General features: G+C 44.3%; 1 protein-coding gene across 2 annotated transcripts in view; it reads left to right on the top strand.

The window, feature by feature from the left end:
• The window catches only part of Scgdelta (sarcoglycan delta), a 214,531-nt gene that overhangs the window by 26,883 nt on the left and 166,081 nt on the right, over positions 1-21,567 (top strand). For both annotated transcript variants that reach the window (XM_086915151.1, XM_086915149.1), the window contains one exon: positions 659-843. In XM_086915151.1, coding sequence (XP_086771277.1) covers positions 659-843 — 185 coding nt within the window. The remainder of the gene's footprint in view (positions 1-658; positions 844-21,567) is intronic.

Here is a 21,567-nt window from a genome sequence, read left to right on the forward strand (position 1 = left end):
AGGGACGGTGCTTTCTTCCGGCCGGTTTAACAGGCGGCCGAGCGAACGGTGCCGCTTCGTCCAACCATTGTAACGCCGTCGTTAACCATAATTTCATGAACGCGCGATAACAAGTCCGCCAGTAAAACCAATATATTCCGGCATGCTCGTGATGCAATTAATTATATTACCAGATACCACGATTATATACGGGAGGAATTATCGAAACGTGTAGCGGCCGAAATTTCATTGAGGGTTTCGCGTTTGAATATTACAGCGGGAATATATATATATATATATATGTGTGTGTATATAATAACGTGCCGGAAAAATGTTCTCTCTTTAATACCGGGGGAGAAAATTTTATCTAAAAATTTATTTAATATCCACCGCACGGGGAAAACCGCACGAATAAAAATGAAAAATATTTCGCAATGACTCACGGTTAAAAGACGATTCGAAACGTTCCCTCTTCGAACCATTCATCGTTCTTAACAGGCTTCGTTAAACCTAGAATTTCTTTAAATTTCCTCTCTCTCTCTCTCTCTGAAATATCCCAATCTCTGCTGCTGCTGTTCAAACATATAATCCCGCGTATACTTGATTTTATTTAGACATCCATCCTTTGCAAATTTTGCAATTTCAAACAGAGGCCGCAATCTTTCGTTTTTTTTTACAGGCGGCAATATGGACACGTCGCCGACGTTGAGTATCGGTGGCTCGAGGGCGAGGGCAGCGCTTCTGACCACGAGTGGTAGCGGAACCGGAAGCACCGATAGACGCGTCGTCTTTTTAGCGAGTCAACCGGCCGTCGGGGGCAGTCACGAGACCAAGACTTGGCCCCATCATTGGTCACCGCATGCGGTATGTCCACTCCCATTTTACCCTGTTCACTCTTCGTTAGCGCACCGTTATTTTTCTCTTAAATTTTTCGAGAGATTTCGAGTAGCGACTGGTGGCCTTGTTTATTTTAACTACGAGAAACATTAGGTAAATTAGCGTCCACGATCGGGGAGGAGGGGTTGTTGGAGAAACGATAGGATATCGGAAAAAATAACAGGGTTTGGGGCGAGGCGATGGCTATAAATTTGAAAATGTTTAAACGCTTTCGAGGCAATTGACAATTTCGATCGGTTTTGCCAACTTTTACGCGGGATTTACGATGGTCGATGGTGGTGGGATTGAAATTAGAACGATTGACCTAACGACACGCTTCACCCGGCATAAGCACTTGAATGCGCAATCCGGAAATATGCGGCGTGTACACGTAACGGGCGACGCATCGAGATGGATGGCGGGCCCGGTTGTAATTGATGCACGGCCGCGGTGACACTCGAGATCATACACGAGTCGAGATACGATGGATCGACCCGATACGCGTTCCGAACAATCGATTCTCCCTCCCTGCGCGAGAAGATGAAATTCCGCCGGTGGCTACCTTCGAATTTTCAGCGGGAAGTTGGTCTTATAACACGGGACGAATTCACGGTTAAATTGGATCGGGCACGGAGCACGGCTATGTTTTAACCATATTCTGGTTATCTTCTGGCCAGCCGTAATTCGACAGTGTAGCGTAACGTGAAATTGAATTAGAGATTCGATTAGGACGGAGTTAGCCCTATTCGTTCTTATCGGTAGCGCGGTCTAACAGCGATACGGGCTGCTTCTATCATTCCATTTTCTGTTTGCCACCGTGGAACATTAGCTATTCTAAATCGTCGTTCGTACCTATTTGACGTGGCGGAGCGTGATGGACGCGTTGATCATATGCGGGACACGCGCAAAGCGAATTGTTTAACACAGAAATCTAAAAATCTTCGTATTTCCAATGCACTTTTCTCCGAGATACGAACGAATATGAACAATGGGGGGGGACAATTTGTTTCGTTTAAATATAAAAAAAGGAAATTCAATTGGAATTTTATTCGCGTATATAAATTTTTATACGTTGCATTTCTACTAACATTAGTATCAAAATGAAAAGTAAACGAAATATTCGGACGATGAAGAGTGATGCTTCGAAAAAAAGTACCGTGAAACTTATCGTTCCGGCAATTACAACTGTAACAAAAATACATTGTTCCATTTAAGACAACATTTTCCAATCCTCTTTCTTTCCCCCGACAAAATAAACGTTCCTTCTCTCGAATCATCTTCTTACTCCATCGAAAACAACGTGGAGCTACATTAACACGATTCTGCGGACAAAAGCGGACAGAAATCAAACTGAAATCTTCCAGAAATCTAATATATCCGATCGTTACGAATAATTATCAATTTAATCAATTTAATAATCATCGATGAAACTATCCTAAGTGGTAAAATCAAATCTTCCTTTTTGCCTCGATTGTACGTTTCATCTTACGAATAAACGAACGAAAACGCAACGCGGAGAATACCTCACGTAGATTTCGATTCGATCGAAGCGCTATTTGCAAGTAATCGAGAGATGCGTGTACGTATGCGCGAAAGGAAAACTCTTTTGTCACGTTTTCACGCGCGAATGGCGCGGAAACGAGGGTAGAAACGAGGTTCGGTGTTGGTCATGCGTGGCTTTATGAACACGTTTGCTCTCGCAACTCTGGTTTAACGGTGTACCGTGTCATCAGAAGTCTGTGCTCAACCTATGGAGAAATTTGCATAGTTATTCGCCATGCAGATCGAAGGTCTTTATAGGTTGGCTCGGCGAATTCCAAAGGCAAAATTACCTAGTCCACTATCTCCTCCCTTAACGCCGCTCGATTAGTACGATCGAACTTTTGGGGGCAGATTGCTTCGTTGTTATCGGTTACACGGATTTCTCTTTCTATATATCTTTCTCTCTCTCTCTCTCTCTTCCCCTCCACTGGAAACGGTTATAATTCGACTCGCGTGGAAACAAGGTTTCGGGCGTTATTCGATACGCTCGCTTTTATATTTCGCGTAACGCGTCGAAATGGAATAAAATTGAAAACACGTTTTTCAAGTGGCGCGAGCACGCGAAACATTTTAACGCGGCAAATGATAATAGTGTTCCTTTACCGTCGGTTAGATCCATTCTTCTAGCACGCTCTCAAAGGAGATAACTCGGTTTTCGCCAAAATAAATACGCGAATAATTTTGCAATAATTGGGACAAACAATACGAGATAGAGGAGGAGAGAGAAGGGCAGGTAGGGATAAAAGTAGTTCGACGTTATTCCCTCCCTCTCTTTCCCTCTCGTTCGACGTGTGGTGGCGCGTATCCGGCAAAAGGAGAGCCTCGTGGTACTATTTACACAGCTATGCAAACACCGGCCACGATAATCAAAGACAAATGTTGTTTGCCAGATATATTACCATAGTAAAGCGCTTTAAAGTGAGACGTGTAAGCTTGCTACGCTAATCGGTCATTAACCACGCAACCGCGTTTCTATCTATTCTCCATGGATGTGTGTGTGTGTGTGTGTTAGGGAAAATCATCAATAAAAGACAATCCTTATATTATACGTCCACGAACCACGATTCCGTTCCATCCACCGTTTTCTCGTCGACCAACTCTCCTCGAATCGAGCCTCGTCCTCTTCTTTCTTCCTCCCACTCCTTCCCCTCCTTTTTTTTTATTTTACGCGCGAGAAATCTACCACGAACGTCAATGAAAGTTCCGATTCCCACGAGCAAAAATTTCTGAGTTTCCGCCACGGACACGAAGTTCGCCGCACCGATTTCCCTACCGTTGTAAATCAGGATCGCTCGATGACATTTTTCCACCGAACCGTTCCTCTTTTCCCTTCCTTCTCCTTCCTTTCTTCCACACCCTCGTCGATATTCTTTCCCCCTCCCCCTCCCTCTCCTCTTCCACAATCCTCTCATATCTCTTTCCTTTTTTTCTTTTTTTTTTTTATATTCCTCTCTCCTCTTCGATTCTCCCCTCCTGGAGACGACTTTCGCAGAGACGAGAGTTGGAAGCCGTTCGCGGCCACATCTAGATCACATCCGCGAAAAGTCCATTCGTATTCCACAGCGCCCGCTGTATCTGTCCTATCAACTGTTTTGTCAGTTTTTTCGACCGACCGATGAATGGGACTTCTTCTTAAAACTTCTTTTCGCCTCTTCGTTAAAATTATCGGCACCCTCGACCGTCGTCAGAGGGAGAAACCGGTAGAGGAATCGAAATATAGCGAGCAATCGATAATGCAAAAATAATAATCCTGTTTTTTCCCCACGAATCTGCCGAGAGATATCCAATATCCTCCCTCTGTTTTGCTAATTTTTACGGCTAGCCGTTGGCATAACGTTAATTCTCGCTCCACGTTAGTTACAACACGGGACCATCGTTTCCCCCTTTTTCAATATTTCTTTTTCCTTTTTTTTTAGTTGCTGCCCTCGAATTCGGCTTTGAAATACTTTAAAATAACTTTAAAAGAAGAACGCGTTTCGATTGTTCGTAATTCGTTCGTTGTCTTCAAAAGTAAATGAAAAACAGGGAAATTAGAACAGAATTAGAAATGAACTTAGGATTGAACAATTAAACGGACAAGTAAGAATCACACACACACACACACACATATATAGGAATCGAATAATTTTTCTCTGGGAGGAATTCGTTGAATTCATTCGGTGGCAGTCCGTCAAGGATTTTATTTCCTTACTCAGACAATGGCAGACGATATATCCAGGTCGTCGAAGTTGGACGCGCTCGACTTACAGAGACAATGTAAGGTGCGCTCAGGTTGATCGAGCTGCTGCGATTTCTGGGGCGTTGATATACGAGGGCCTATTTATTTGGATCCTGCTCGAACCCGTCCTGTCTTCTCGCTACTACAATGCCGCTTTAAGTGGCCGGGGTACACGAACTTGGAGTCTTGACAAGTGGAGCGGAGGGACAAGGGGCACTGAATTAGCGCCACTCGACTCGACTCGATAGATTGATGATTCCCGATTCTTCCCTCTTCCTCCAAGGAAATCGACGTTTCGCGACGCTTCGAACCTTTTCGGGTTAGCCCCACGATTAAACCGTTTAATCTCGATCGAATCCGCTACAAGGATATTATCAGCTCGTTCGCTGCACTCGACGATACCGATTTTCGCGAAAGTGTTCTTGAAAGACAGAGATTCCCCTATAATATTCCAAAATTTGTTCGAAACGATTTTTAACCTCGAGCTTGTTCTAAATAATCGAAGAAACAGATATTTGATTCGATATTGCGCGATACGATAAATGTAAATGGTAATTTCATATCGTTGAAGATGGAAGTAATTCCTCCCTCCAAATTTTTGATATTTTATAGAATTTTAATTTCACCAAGTAAGTTCAAATATATACGGTTTTTACGGGAAACGATTGTTACACAGACAGAAGAAAATCGAATTACATTAATCGATCATCGAAGTAAATTAAAATCTTCCGCAAAATAGTAGCATCGCTCGCTAACGTGATTCATCGAAACCCATCAAATTTTTGCGCAATATTAAATATACATAAATATTCAACCGCGTTTATTGCGCGTTAATAATCATATGGAATAAAACATGACGCGGCTGTTAATGCCCTGTGTATCCACAAATTTGGACGGATGTTATATATCCATCGTTCCATCCACGTATCGAGAAACGTGATAATAGCGCGGCTAATAGATTCGCGGGCTTTTCCATCTCAAATCCCTTACACGTATAATTATTATTTCATCGCGTCCCCTTCTTTCGATCTCTCGAAGCAGGTTCGCGCGCGTTCACTCCTTATCGATCTCCTTTCGCCGAATAATATCTCCATAAGGTATTCACGATGCCACGAAACTGTTATACGTCAGGCGCCACTAACTTTACAGGTATCGCGGGGAAGACGTTTACGCGAGAGCGTCGCCGGATGGAATTAACCCGCCATGCTTCCCCCGCTGCGCCGAATCGTCGACGATATTTCGATCTATAAAGACTCTCCTCCCTCCCTCTTTCCTTCTCGACTCGACGCGCTCGAGGGTGGAATTCGTTTGACCAGGATGATATCGGGTTATATTCCGCGTGTATAGATCCGCGGCCATAAGACTCGTCGTGAGATAGGTTTTTCGAAGGGAAGTCGCGAGTTGTGGGAGGAGGCGGAAGTGGGCCGAGAAATAGAATTCTTCGGGAGTCGAGAATACGCGGGACCAATCCAGGAACGGGCAAGGATCCGGCCTTGGAGGAGGAGGAGGTTGTGGAACGAGAGAGAGTTGGCTTTGACCTCCCTCCACCACCACCCCCCACGCTCCTGCCCCCGGAGCAAATTGAAAATGGGAATTGGTCCTTTGAAGTTCGAGCAACGACCCGTCCATAATCTTCTTAATAACTTTCCCTCTCTCTCTTTCTCTCCATCTCTCTCTCTCTCTTCCCTCTTCGGGAGAGGGATCATTTTGATTCCGGCTATCTCTTTCCCGACAATTGCCCGCGCTTTCTTAGCTCGCGTTACGGGCCTCCTACGCCGGGATGCCGTATGGCGCCGCGGGTGAAAAATTACGATTCGCGTTCCAAAGGAGGATTCTTTTGGAAGTCGCTTGTTTTAATAATTTCGCGGCTCGTTTATTTTTCCAACCGTTTATTCGAGCTCGCGTTGGAAATTGGTGGTTGACGATGGAAACAGGAACAGAAAGGATAGGTTGCGAGCCAATTTGGGAAATCAAGAAGAAATCTGGTTTCCAGCTCGATATATTTTATTAGAAAATTGTCGACTCGCGTGATTAGAAATCTAAACTAATTTTCTCTCGAGTTTCGTCGGACAAATTGGTCGAAGGGAGTGATTTATTTATGGCGCGTATACGACGCACGGTCATATGCACGCTTTGTACACTCGGAAGAAATATTTTTTAACGAGCGCAACATTTCCTTCCCTTTTCCTTTTTACTGCCTCGCTAATGACACGACCGTTACGCGGGCGTTACAGGAGGACGAAATTAAAAATGATTTTTTTTCCCTTGCCCAAGGAACGTTTTCTCCCCTCCTCGTCACGTCTCGTACAGGACACGGAGAAATAATTGCGCAGGAAGACAGGGAATAATTCATTTCTCGAACATCATTATCCGCTAATTTTCGTCCAACATCGAGAACGGGGCCATTTCCTTCAGAATACGCCGAGCAACAAATTCGCCGAGAGATCCCAGAACACCAGGTAAAATTAAACCCTTTCCCCCTTCCCCTAATTGTGTTTAATTCACGATTGTAGCGTGGATATCTCCCTCCATCCATATTTCATTCGATCAAACGTCGAGCGCACCGACGTCCCTGCTCGACTTCTCTTCGGGGATCGATCCCTTCCGAAAAAGAATCCCGAAAGAGGGTGAGTCCCTTGATGCAATGATAAAAGTAACCGGTCGAAACTTTGGGGAAGTAAATAATGAAATCGTTCGAATCGTTATGAATCGCACGATGATGAGATAGTATGACGTACATACACAGATGCGTTTTTTTTCCTACTTTCGCGAAAGATCGACTTTCGAACGAAGGATTTCGAGCGAGGATTGATGCTCGCTCTGGTCGAGAGAGTTGATCGGTCATCGACAGCGCCAATCTCCGATTACCGGTGTTTCCTGTGTGCAATTGCCAGCGAACGAAACTTCTCGCGTGACAAACACTTATTCTCTCATTATCCGTGTTTCGTGTTATCCCCGTTATTTTGCAATTTGCAACAGGCATAATATTCTTTTAAGCTCGGGCGGAGTCGAATAACAATCGAGTGAAAAATAAGCGTCGGTTGGGCGGCTTGTATTTCCAATACGTCGAGATCGTCTCGTTGTATCGTGACATAGATATATACATGGAATATCGAATCAACCATTTCGAATAATTCGTAAATTGATTGTTGAAAAAAAAAAAAAAAAAGAATTCGCGCAGAATGTAAATCGATGTTTCTAACGGCGAGCACGTGCAAATTTCTCCACGAAATTGGAAAAAAAAAAAAAAAAAGTATATAACCCATTTATACGGAAGCTGATCGAGGAAAAACTTGAAAATATCCTCTTGAAGTAACAATAATTTCGAGCATAAAGGCTCGAAAGATCACGATACACCACCCCAGTCGAGAAGGAGGACGCAAGGTGTACGCAAACGTTTATTCGAAATTTAATTCCATGGAATATCGCGCGTATTTTCCCCCGTCTACATTTTACGCTTAACGCCGTTTCGTTTACCCTCGATGTTAATCGCCTTCTCTTTCCTCGTCGGAATAGCTGGAAAATCTGGCGTGCTTTCCCGCCTCGTAAGTCGTTTCGAGTTATTCAGCGCAACGTTAACGCTTATCCGCGGACGGATAAGCCTTGAAAATTCGACGACTGGAATTTTCGAGGATTCGAGAGAGAACGAAAGGGAATCCGAACGGGAAATGCCTGTTGTCGTTGTCTCGCGAGGAGGGCAACTCGATGGAAAACTAAAGGAAAAAGAAGGGACGAAAGGTGGCGTCCGTTGATGCGTTCCGTATCGTGGTTAGAAGCGAGCGAGCAAGTGGTTAATTTCATTTAGCGCGAACCACGAATTCGATTAACGTCGGCGGCTGACAATCGAAATGATCGTCGACACCTCGACACCGGCTCTCATCGAACCGTTTCCCATCTCCCTTCGCGTTATGCATCGCATATATGTATATATATATATATAAAACGTCGCGTATATTCGTTGCCCAATGAAAACGTAAGTTGACAACAGTTTCGATGCAACGCACTTACGGATAACGTCGCGGTCGAATTGATTGTCGATCGAAATAGCAGAGTAAGGGAGGGAAAAAAAAAAAAAAAAAAAAAGAAGAAAAATCGGTGGGCAAGTTTGAACGAGCGATTACACGGTATTGATCTTGTAACTTTTAATAGGGTACGTACTTTGGGAAATTTTAATCCTCTACCAGTGTTGCGAAAACTTCTCCCTCTCTCGCTCTCCACCGGCCACTTTATTCGCAATTAGAGGCATGATATACGATCGCGGGTCGCACAATTTTTTTCCCCTCCACTCGAGAAAACAACGAAAACAGCCGTTTCGTACGAGAGAGGGATTTTTTTTTTTCTATTTCTTCTTTTTAAACAAGCTGGAATGCACAACGACCGGCTATTCCGCTAACCCTCGTAGCATCCATCCCTTCTTCGCGCTCCCTCCTCTCAGGTGTCGATCGACGCCGTGCTTGACCCCGGAAGACAGGTCGTTAATTTTTTACACGGGGCGGCGACGCGAGCTCCCCTTTCACCTGCGCCCTCGACCCGGCTGATTAAAGATGCACGTGCAAACTCCTGCGTGGTGGTGGTGGTGGTGGCCCGGGCTACTACCCGCCCAAGAATTCTCCCTCCCTCCCTCCTGCGGAGGAAACGTTATCCGGGGGTAGAGGGATATATGGGGAGCGTGGGCGGTGGATGTTGTCGCATAAATCATCGGGCAATTCGAAACGGGTTCGAAAAGAAATCCAACGCCCCCGCGTGGTGATTAATTCCGCCACGTTCGTTGAACATGGATGGAACCCCGGTGGTGGAAAAACGAAACGGCGACGGCCAATTCCACGGAAGCGGAACGGCAACGAACGAAAGGGGTTGTACGCATCGAGATAACCGCTATTCTCTCTCTCTCTCTCTCTTTCTCTCCCTGTTTCTCGTTCCGCTCGACTCGCGATTCCAATTTAACGCGACTCCATTCGCTCCCCTCAAACTCGATCGTTTCTTCGTTTCGTTCGCGCGATCTTTCGTCCGTGCTGCTCGTTTCTTCGACCTCGTCAAGCGAGACTGGAAACTTTGCTCGTTCGTTGGTTCGTTCAGTTGGTGCACTCCAGTGGTTGGCTGGCAATTCCGCGAAGCAGATTCTGCGAACGAGAAACTGGTTAGATCCGATATCGGGGGGGAGGCGCCTCGACAGCGAGCAGTTAAGTAGCAGCAGCGAAGGAAAAGGTTTGTTAGTCTCAGGTTTGAGGCGCCACCTGTGCTTGTCAATTAAGTCTACGCGTTCTCCCGGCCCAACGCCGCGCAGCCTGTCACCCAATCCCCTCTCCCCTCAGTTATTCTCCCTCTCGACGCTCGACCAGTTTACCCTTCCTTCCCTCTCCCCCTCGCCACTTTGTTCCTCCTTTCTTCCGCGCCGTTACCCTTTAACTCGGCCAGCTTTCACGCTTTCCCCAACCCTTTTTCCCTCCATTTTCCTCTCCCGAGCGTCACGAATTGCTACGCGCCTACGGTGCACACGCGTAGCAACGTCCTCGATCGAGCACGGTTTTTCAAGTACTCGTCTCGGTTTCGAGAAATGGATGGAAAATCGTGCGAAGAAGAAAATTATATATTTCGTCGGGAGTCGAGACGAGTTGAACGAGGAGAATACGTTTTAAAGTTAATTTTCAACGGATACACGGACCTTCCTAACCGTTTCATTTACGTTACGATCTCTTTCGTGGAAATTTTACGCTCTCCCGAGGGGGGGAGGGAGAGGTGGAACATTTCCTTGGTTGTTCCATTATTTTTTATTTTTTTCCTCCCTCCCTCAAAATTGTGGACACGGCAGCTTTCTATTTCGCGGTTTCGGCAATTTCGCGTCGTTTCCATCGACCGCGTATGATTGACAGAAACAACTACACGCGGGACACAATACACGTTCCGAATAACGTGTATCGCTGTCGTTTGCCACGGGGAGAAACAAAAAAAAAAAAAAAAAAAAAAAAATACCCACCCATTACAAACAAACGCGTATTCGCGTAACGCGCGTTCCATATTTTTCGCCCCCTTCTCGATCTCCCCTTTTCCCTTTCAACCAGGAGTTCGACGTTGATGCGAATCTTTGAACGTTACAGCCAACCAAGTACAGCGAACTTTTGTTTCCTTCGATTCGCAGTTACCCCAGTTTCACCCTCTCTAAACAGTGCTTCGCCCGATTGTAAAACCGTAGGTATTTCCCTAGTAGCCCGGCCTCCTGAGCTCCAAATCGAAAGATACGGGCCTTTTACGATCCGAGGAATCTTGCGTATCATCGAACCGCACCCTCGAGTCTCTCACGACCCTCGGTTACGTGCCGTTTCGCGCCTCGTTCACGCCGTTGTAATTTTTCGTCCACGTGAAATATCCATTACACAACTCTTCTCCAAACTGTTTTTTTCTTTCGCGTCGTACTATCAACGGCGTGTTGATAAATCGATACGATTCTTTAAATTGGAGGGGAAAAAAAGAAAAAATAAATCAATAAAGTTGATTGAGGATCGATTTTTACAAGTCACGTTGATAATTGCGCATTGATAAATATGATTCTTCGAAAAAAAGAAAAAAAGTTGTAAAGTTTATCAACGTACGAAGAGACGATCGTTACGATCGATCCGTGAAATTTGATCCATTTCGGAGAGAAATGATGTCGAAATTTAGAAAGAATATTATATTTATTAACCGATGATGTAAAATAATTGATAAATCGTAGGATATCTTTGAAACCGACGTTTATGGGTCACGTTAACCGAATTACCGATAAATCCTTTCCGCTGTTTAAATTAAAAAGTGAGTAAACAGAATTAAAATATACTTCTGATGAAGATCCATTGAATCCATTAAAACCAGACTTTCCATTATTCTCACCTTCCCTCCGAGCCATTAATTTTATTCATACAAACACCAACGATGTTGTTCGAAATCGAGGAGAGGATCGAGATTAAGCTATCGCCCGAGTGAAAACAAGTGCGAAGTTAGATCGATCAGGAGCAATCGAAATACGGCGTTCGATTCGAGTGGAATCGAAAGATGGAGCACGGTAAAAATGCGCTATTCCCGCGAGTGGAAACGAGCGTATCACGTAACGTGGTGCGTATTGTGGCCGGCGCATAATGGCCACGAGGCCTGGTTCCGTTTCTCGCGATGTGGCATCACGTGGCCACAGGTTGCTCGAAAAATCGGCGTTCGTTATTGGCGAGGCATGCATGTATGCACGGCGGTCTGCCTCGATATCCGGAAAAATGCACTCACAGATATTGCGCCCAACGCGAAAGTAGTCCCTCCTCCCCCTCCTCTTGTTCGCCTCCTCCACGGCTGAATGCACCGAATTGTTATTGCCGAACAATCGATTTCTGATTCCACCAAAGACTCCTCTCCGCTCTTTTCCGCCCCTTGTTTCCCCTCGTTTATCCCCTTTTCTCTCCCCCCGTGTGTTATACGCCTCTTTTCTTCCCTCCCTCCTCGCACGTTCGTCTTGTTAATTTTTCTCGCGATCTTTCTTTTATGATTCGTTGTTTCTTCGATTCTAACCGAATTTTCTCGCGGAATTTTCGTTCGATCATCGATTATACACCAATTTTTATTATTCTAGAAAATCGTGTATTTAGCTGCCCGGAGAAATATCAAAATATTCAAAGTTGTAAAACACGAGATTATCGCGCACCAATATCGATAAAGATTATCTTGTCGCAAATACAGTAGGAATCTTCGATATTTATCCACCTATTTTATTATTATTTTCGTTAACAATCTCCGTTCAATTATTTATATCGCATGGGGATGGCAGCGAAACGAACCAGTTACCATCCTTGAATAATCAAAGTTGATTTTACGAGGAAAGAATTTAGTTGTATCGAAAATTAGATTCATTTTCTTTTTCCTTTTTGGTACAAGTATCTCGCATCATATCATGTATGTAAAAATGTTCATGCGCGATTGTTCAGATAAGATCGATGTCGTATGAAATTTCATTAATTCTATCCTATCGCGATCACGATTTTCGACGCAACGTTCACTCGAAAGCGTAAATTTAGCGTTAAAGTTAAAGGTACGAACGAGCAGCAGGAAGCAGTGGCGTTATATCCGAGGTGCCCCGTTTAAAATTTCTATCGGTGAAACGGCGAGACGGTATCATCGTCGGAAATAGATGTTTTGCCGGTAATTGGTGTCAACAGTTCTGAAACGTGGCACGCGGCACGGCAATTGCGACGAAATGAAACTCTCAGAAATGGTGGATTGGCGCACGACAGAACTGCTACTCGTCAGACCGAAAATAATTACTCACAAATAATTAATTAATTAATTAATTAATGGACTTTAGTTCCCTTTAATTGCGAACGATATCGATCCGATATGGCGCGCTCGTTTTCGCCAAGAAGCGAGAATTCTTGCGAGAACGAAATCACTATCCAAGTAACGTTTATATACAGACACACACACACACACACACACGCTGTGCAATCAAAACGATTAACCGTATCGAGGTGTTATTATTACGGCATTATTATTATTACTGCGAGTTGATACGAAAATTGGATTTCGGCGCGAAAATTGAAAAACAAAGTTAATCAGTTTGACCGGTATTGTAAACCCCTTCCTAAATCCTTTGACCGTACGATATTTCTGAAACTAATTTTTGTATACCAAAAAAAAAAAAAAAAAATCGTCGTGTTGACGTTTGACAAATTTTGTCAATACGTTCAATACGAACGAACGGGCGAACGTACGCGAGCGTCACGTCATCCGGTTTCTTTCACAAAAGAAAAAAAAAAAAAATATGCATATCTATAAAAGATGAAAAAGTGTTTTTCCCGCTTTCCTTTCGCAGTACGTACGTACGAATATTCCATCTAAACGCGTATCTCGTTTACATTTCTCGCTGTTTAACAGCTGCAACTTTTTTTGCTCCCCTCGTCCCCTCTCGATTTTTCATTCCACCATTGAACTTACGATAATAAATCTGAAACTCTGGGATAAATCTGCGTGAACGTTCGTGAAAGAAGAGAGAAAGAAGAAATTGACAAATACACCCGGCGGATATATTTTCATCCGACTCGGAACGAGGGTTGGGAACGATGCGAGAATATGCGGGGTGGGACACGTGTCGTCGTGTCGGTGCGCGGACGCGTTCGCGCAAGTTGAATCGGCCCGCGTTAATTGAAGTTATCAATATTAATTGAACCGTCGTTGTTGGAAACGGCGACGCCTGTGCGCGCGTCATTAGAGGCATTAACGCGGCTACGAGGCAGAAATTGCTTTAATTTACCAGTCTTGCGTGCCTCTAACGGGATTGTAATTAACTATGCATCAGAGGAGGGAAAAGGCGACCGCGTGATTCGCGCGCGCCCCTGAAAATCTGATAATTTTCGTAGGAACCGGAGGCAAATTGGCGGTTTCCCCGAGACGCGATTTTCTCTCCTCCGATTCGCCACGTTTAATCGAGTCGGTGTGTAAACAACGCCACCGACTCGTCCAACCGAGATGTGTGTGTGTGTGTGTGTGTGTATCGAGAAATCGAGGAAGAAAAAAACGGGACTTGTTTCCGCTCGAAACAAGGCAAACTCGTTTCTACTTGCTCCTTCCTCTCCCCCGCGACGCTTTCCCTATCCGTATCTCAGTTTTAAAGAGAGTTTCGACGACCGCCCCCTTCCTCTTCTTTCGGACCAACTCGATAATCTGATTTATTTACGTTTGAGTAACGAGCTCGTGGCCGATCGATATCGTTTGAGCGTACGTCGAGTGGCGCGTCGATGATGCACGTAATCGTTTCTGTAACGGATCGCGCGCAAATGCGCCGACGAGTAAGCTTAGTAATTATACAAGAGGGCGAGGGAATTATTCATAATATTTGTGCAATCCATCGATCCTTGTCCCATCTCTCTCTCTCTCTCTCTCTCTCTCTGTATCCCTCTCTGTCAGTCTTAATTTCGTTTCATCGCGAGCCCGTTTCGTAAAACGATGGTTCGCCAACTATTAGGTATTGTGATGATTGGATATATACGCGTATCGAAAAAGTGGATTTATGATTTTTCACGTGATACCACCGATATTCGATGCGCTTGACGTGACCGAGTTTACCTTTGACCCGAATCTTTTAGACAATCTTTTAGACATTAAAACGTGTCCCGTTTAAATGGATCCATCTCGAATATCTTCGAATTATTGACAACCAGAAGAAATTTTCGTTTCAAAGACGAAAGTTAACGATAAGGTTATGTGGGGGAGGGGGGGGAGGGGGAAGACATATTTTTAAAATAGGGGATTCGCGTATTCTATTTTAATTCGAAGTAAAATTTGGCAAATTTATGAAAGACGAGGAGAACACGAACCGTAGATTATTGCTTTCGTATAATAAATTTTAAAATTACGTTTAACTTTCGTTTAAAATATTTTTTTTAGAATCATCGATAGTTTCGAGGATACTCTGATGATTATGAAAAAAATAAGTCGAAAATACGGAATAAAATTTTCTCATTCGTAGCTTCTTTGAATGACAAATGAAATTGATTCAAATTAGATACAAATGAATTATCGACAAAATGTTATTCTATACACGCGAAAATACAAGCAAAAAGTTTCTAAAATTAATTTCAGAAAATGCGATTTTCACAAATTCCTTCCTTCTGTAATCGTAACGTTTAACGTCTCGATTTTTTCTAAAAAAAAAAAAAAAAAACAAGGATTTTTAAAAAAACAAAATTTCCTTCCATGCATAAAACAACTTCTTATCGATATCCAATCCTAAAATAACAATTTCACGCATACCTAAAAAAAAAAAAAAAAAAAACTTTTCAAACTTAATTTTCCCCTTCACTCCACCCCTATATATCGAATTTCACCCATTTACTGAAAATCCTCGCGACGACGTATGGTCATTATCCGCGTTCACTGACAGATAGGACGAAAAAGAAAAGGAGAAAAGAAAAAGAAAAAAATCGAACGAGCATCGTGTTTCGTATATATCGTACCGTTTTAGGTACGATCAGCATCAAACTCGATTTCGGTTGGATATAAATCTCTGCGGCCCGACAAGGTGTATCGTGCCTTTCCAGAAGGTTATAGGGAGTCTTCGTGCCGGTTACACACACACACACACACACACACACACACACGTACACACACGGTGGTTGTGGCGTCGAAACGACACGAGGCGAGGGTTGAACGTTGCCGCGGCGGGGATGGGACGGTATAGAGGTCGAGAGGGGAGGCGAGGGGCACGAATATAGATGGCAGCTACGTGTTGTCCTGGACGACCAACCCCCGAGCTGCACTCGACTGATTTACTACCCTCGTCTTTGGCTCTGGGGTATCGGATTCGTTGAAGGTCCGGCCGAGGGTGCCAATCGAAAGTTGTATTAAAACGACGATGCCTTACACACGATACCGCGGCCATGGAAATTCTTCTTCCGCTGTCACTCGTCCACCCCCCTTCTCTCTCTCTCTTTCCCTCCTCTAACCAAACCAACGGGGAGACGAGAGAGAGAAAGAAAGAAAGGAAGAAAGTTTTTCAGGAGGGATGAAGTTTTTCCGGTTACCGTCGATGATACGTCGCCACGTGATATTCCGTGGCCGATTTTATCGAGGGGAAACGGGATATATCGAATGGTCGTGAACGATTTCTCGGGAATCGAGATTGTCGTAGCCTTTCGACGCACGTCGATGGAACATCGTTTTCGCAAGGATCGTGTTCACCTTGATTTACGGCCGTTAAAGAATGACTACTTTGCTCTTCCAATTTCCCCCTCCCCCTTTCTTTTTTTTTTTTTTTTCTTTTCTTTTTACCATCTCTTTTCTGCAATGATAAGAACGATACAATAAAAGCTTATGGAGACGAGGCTGGGAGATGGATAGGATCGTTGTAAATTCCTGGTCGAAATCCTGGAACTAGATTCTCTTGGAAACTTGGACTCCAACTTTCGAAATACGAAACTGTACAGTCTGGCCACAGTTCTGGCTCCACTTATTTCATTAACCCCGTGTTTTAGACGGAACACGGGCGGGCGAAATTCATCCCACGGCGCGAAATCAAAAAATGGTCCCGTCACTCGTCGGCAATGGGTGGATGGCTCGAAGGTGGAAACAATTCGCGGCTCGTTTCCTTTTCAGCTTGGCCGGCTGGAAAAATATTCCCCAGTCAGGAGCAAAGTATCGTGGATGTACACGCGAAATATCGTGCTCCGAAAGCGGAAACGAATAAAATATCTTCTCGGCGGGGAGAAACTCGAACATCCGAAGAAGCTTTCGGGGAAAGATAATTAAATCGTTTTAAGACGAAGCCCTCCTCCCCCTCCCTCGTAAATTCCTCGAGGATGGAATGATCGAAACAACCGGAGAAGGGGGGGGAGGGGGGACGTTAAAAATTTGCGAGCTCGCAGCCAGACAAATGGCGGCGATCCTTATCGGTGGTTGTACAGGGCCGCTATTAACAACCTGATGGAAAAACCTGCAATCCGCGATAGCTCAAAGACAAATCGCTCCTCCTCGCCGCGCGCCTATCTTCCCCGCAACTTGACGTAACCGCCATTTGTTGTTTGCCTGCTGCTGGTTTCACGTTTCACCATCGAAAAGAATTCGCGTCTCCCCTCCAACTGACCGACCCGCGTCGCTTCGTTCGAAAGATATCATGAAATAATCGAGCCATCTCTTTTTTCCCCTCTCGTTGACAGAGAGGAGAGGAGCGAACAGTTAGTCCTCGAACTGTTTTTTCCAGCGTCGCGTCCACCGCTTGCGGTTTTAAATGTCGTCGTCGGGCAAAGAAGGCTCCCCTCGCGGAGAAGCTCGTCTCGTGTGCCGTTCCGATGACGCGTTCTAAATATTATACGCGGCCCCATAAATAAAGGCGGAGAGAAGGGAGCATCCCGTTGCGACGAAATATCGCCTTCTTGGATGGCTTCTGTCAGCCGACCAAGATTAGGATTCGAATGCAGTCGCGACCTTACGTCCCGCGGGACGTGTCCTCGGCGGGGTTAGGCTGGTTGGAAAGGTTAGCCCCGCGAATAAGGTCAGCCGTATTATACAATTTCACCTCCTCCTTCTTCTTCTCGGCGACAGAGAAGGGGACATTGGCGCCCGTGTTGACCTTTCGAACGGAGGGATCGTAAATAAATCTGGATTTATCTTTGGACAGGGTGGAGAGTTTCGAGAGCGGAGATTCGAGAGAGATTGATCGATGGGAATAAAAGAGGGAGGAGGGAGAGGATCGTGCGTAAACATTAAACGTCGTGAGACAAAGAGATATGACAAATAGGGGAGGTTGGAATCCTTTTCCTCCCTCTTTTCGCGTCTTTCAAACGGGGAGATGAGAAGTGTAGCGCGTGTGTCTCGAACAAACGAGACGGCGGGGGACTTTTGTCAAAGCTCCATACGATCGAATATTAAACGTAGATGGTGGGAAGGATGCCTTCTCCCTCTCTCCCTCCCCCTTGTTCTCAATTGTTCCATCTTTATCTCTGAATGGCGGTAATCTCTCGTAGAAATTCTCTCGGGGAGGACGAGAATCGTGCTCTCGAAAAGCGATGCTCGTTTCTTGGCAAACAAACTTGGAAAAGGTAGGGAGGCGGACGAGTAGCTCGGCGAAAGAGAAATAATTCGCCGACGACCGACCGCCTCCGCGTTTGCATTTGGACGGAGACTCGTTCAAGATCTATATTCCACACCGCGACGACGATTCGAGTCGAATCCTTGTGTCCAATCCTGACGAGAAGTAATACGAACGTGTAAAATCACGAAGTAACCGTAAAACAATCGTCCCTCTCTTTCTCTCGGAACCTATCCTCTTTGATCCGTGAACGGACGACGATTGACTATTAATAACCGAATAACAAGAGAGCCGGGGACTTCGATCTTCGAAAAGTAGCTCTTTCTCGAGGACGACGATGATGATGATAATAATAATAATAATAATAATAATAACAATAATAATAATTGTGATAAACGGACGGGGAGAAAAGTTGGATCGTAAATGTTGGATTTAAAGGAAGGGAGGGAGGGGCGGGTCGACGCCGAAAACCAGGAGGCGAAGTTACGAGATAAGGAGAAACCACGGCGAGTTTGTACCTCTGGGAAGCGACGAGGGTCGTTGAGCACGGTGTCAAAGCGATCCAAGAAGGATGCTCGTTGCTAACTCTTTGGAAGGGCGCGCGTGTCACGAGTCCAGTCACGTTCTCGGATCCCGGCGTGAGACGCGAGTGTGTACCTCGCTAACCTTTGCCCCTCTTTCTCTCCTTTTTTTTCTCTCTTCCCTTTTCTTTTCTTTTCTCCCTCTTCTTCTTCTTCTTCTTCTTCTTCTTCTTCTTCTTCTGTTTCGACCCTCTCTCCAAAGTAGCTCTCTCCGTGGTGGCTCCATCCCAGCTCCGTGCCAGCAGGAGGCGAAGAAAGCGGAACGGGGGAGGCTCCTTTCTTCCCGGATTTCCTCGACAACTTTGTGATACGTTAAGTTTCAGTTTCGCCGGCGGACTGGTACAGTCTGGCCGGAAACTTTGATAGAGAGAGAGAAAGAGGAGGGACTAAACAAAATGGAATCACGTACCTCGTTTCCGCTCGTTCCCCCAATTGCCACGCGCGCGAGTCTCGCTTTTAGGAAAGATGTTGATCGAGATTGTGGATTAATCGTATGTTAAACGCAATTTTCTCGGCAACAATTTTGACAATTTTTCTGAGAGACGGAGAAGGAAAAGTAGTTTTTCTTTCGTATGCAGATCAATTCGATCGAAATGGTGTGGTCAACGCGCAAATGGATGTTGGATATTTTGTGTTGGTTCATAAAAATCTGCATCCAATCTGGAGTGGAGAAAATTCTTTTCGATTTTTTAAAAATATTTTTTGCGAAATATTTTAGCACAGATCGAATAAAAATAGAGATAGGATTTTTAGGATTCGTAGATTTTTTTTTCTTCTCGGACGATATTTCGTGTTATTTGTATATTTATTAGAGGATAAGTTTCCATACTGAGCATGATATAGGGGAGAGTTAATCAAGCGTTGGATCGTTTGTTCTATTCGAGATACGTATTTCATCAATCTCCCCCGATAAGGACAGAGTGTCCTCCTTTATCGAACTGTTCGAAGGAGGCAATACGATGGAACGTCGATTATCCCAACGTCGCTTAACCCAAACTCCGATTATTCAAACGTCACTTCTCCCAAGAACTAATTATCGGGACATCGAACGAATCACGTATTTAAATTAAATCTTACGTCTATTGTCTCTGCTCTCGGTCGAGAATACGAATTCGAAGCGTAGAAATATTTACATTGCATCGGGGAACGGGATTAATTGCATTTAAAAAAAAAAAAAAATGACTAATCCACTTTCTGCAACTTTCTTTCTCCATTAACACACGATCCAACGTAACAACAACTATGAACAATCGTTTTATTATTCCCAATCGTATATTCGATTCTTCCGGATGGAAAAGTTTACTTATTAATTACCAAATAATCGACCATTCCATTCGAAATCGATTCGCAACGATATTGAGCAAGCATCTCTCGTTCCATTTCTGCAAACTTAATTATCAGACAGAGAATTTCACCTTCCTCTCTCCGAATCAAAAAACACGCGCATCTAATCCTAACGCTAATAATCGCCGCACTAATAATATATTTTCTCTGTGCCCTTCCCCTCCCCTCCTGCTCTGGAAAAATAACAAAAAAAAAAGAAAAAAAAACAGAAAAAAACTGGCGAAATATTAAAAAAAAAAAAAAAAAAGAAAAAAGAATAATAAAAAAAAAAGCAGATGACGAGGCGGAAAAATATATGGGAGCACGTGTCATTGTAAAATTCGCGGGAACAAAAGCGGATGTAAAATTAGCGTTTAGAATGGATTCATATGTTGGGGCCAAGCAAAATAACGTTTCAACGTTGGGGGCTCGGCGTTAATTCAGAAATCCGGGAAAATAGACGTCGGGGGAAGGGAGGGGGCGGGGAGGAGGGGAGGCTGGAAAAGTCGAACGGTTTTCGGGGTGGAAAACAAGGGCGGGCTGCTTGTTCGAGCGGTTATTTAGTGACGTTGGTCGGCGCACGTTATTTGAACGGACACCCTCGGTTTGTTTAGCATTTTACAACTGACGGGCTCGCAGCCCGCCGCAAATGTATACGTTAGCGTGGCAAATTTTGCAATCGTTCCTCCTCCCTCCCCCTTCCAAACCGGTGGCCTCATTTACCGGAAAGTTGCGACCGCGGTTAACGGGCCATTAATAAAACGTTGGCGATTAATAATTAGCCGTCCACTTTGTTTCCTTCAAATTGCTTCAAATATTGGCCCGATACCGTATATATTATATAAATATAAATATATATATATATATATATATATATATATATATATATATATATATATGTATGTATGTATATACGTTAACGTGGAATATCTTTGGGAGAATCGAAGGATGTTGGTGGAGGCCTCGAAACAAGCGCAAAAATTGGTGCGCGAAAAATTGGCCGAGGATTATTCATCGAGTTATGAGCGATTGAAGTTTGCGGTATCGTCGAGTCGAGAATATACGAAAAGAGAAAATCGTCGATTGTGGGTAACGAATTGTTGAAGGAGAAATTGTTGTGATCGTTGTCCCTCGTAAAAAATTCCTCGTAAGACTAACTTTATTTTCATCGTACAGATAAGCACAGAGTGTTGATGTATGGGGCATTTTTGTTTGGGCAAACAGATATAAAGGCAATTGGAATTTTATGTATCAATATTTTATGCTTGTTTCGATCCCTTTTATTTTTTTTCAATTTACATAAAAAAAAAAAAAAAGGATTGGAAAGACGTATACGTATAGTTCGGTTTGGCGTGACGTGCCTCGACTGACCCACTGTACGAGAAATGATATTTTTCATTCGATTTAACAACGCATCGAATGCATCGATTCTGGCGCAAAGAATTTTCCGCATTCCTAGTGTGGAAAAATCACAAGAATGAAAGGAACGTTATACACCGCCCCTCCGCTTTATT

Source organism: Apis florea, unplaced genomic scaffold (assembly GCF_048593485.1).
Source record: "Apis florea isolate Af1SG1 unplaced genomic scaffold, ASM4859348v1 contig_3772_pilon, whole genome shotgun sequence".
In the NCBI taxonomy this organism is placed as follows: Eukaryota; Metazoa; Arthropoda; class Insecta; order Hymenoptera; family Apidae; genus Apis; species Apis florea.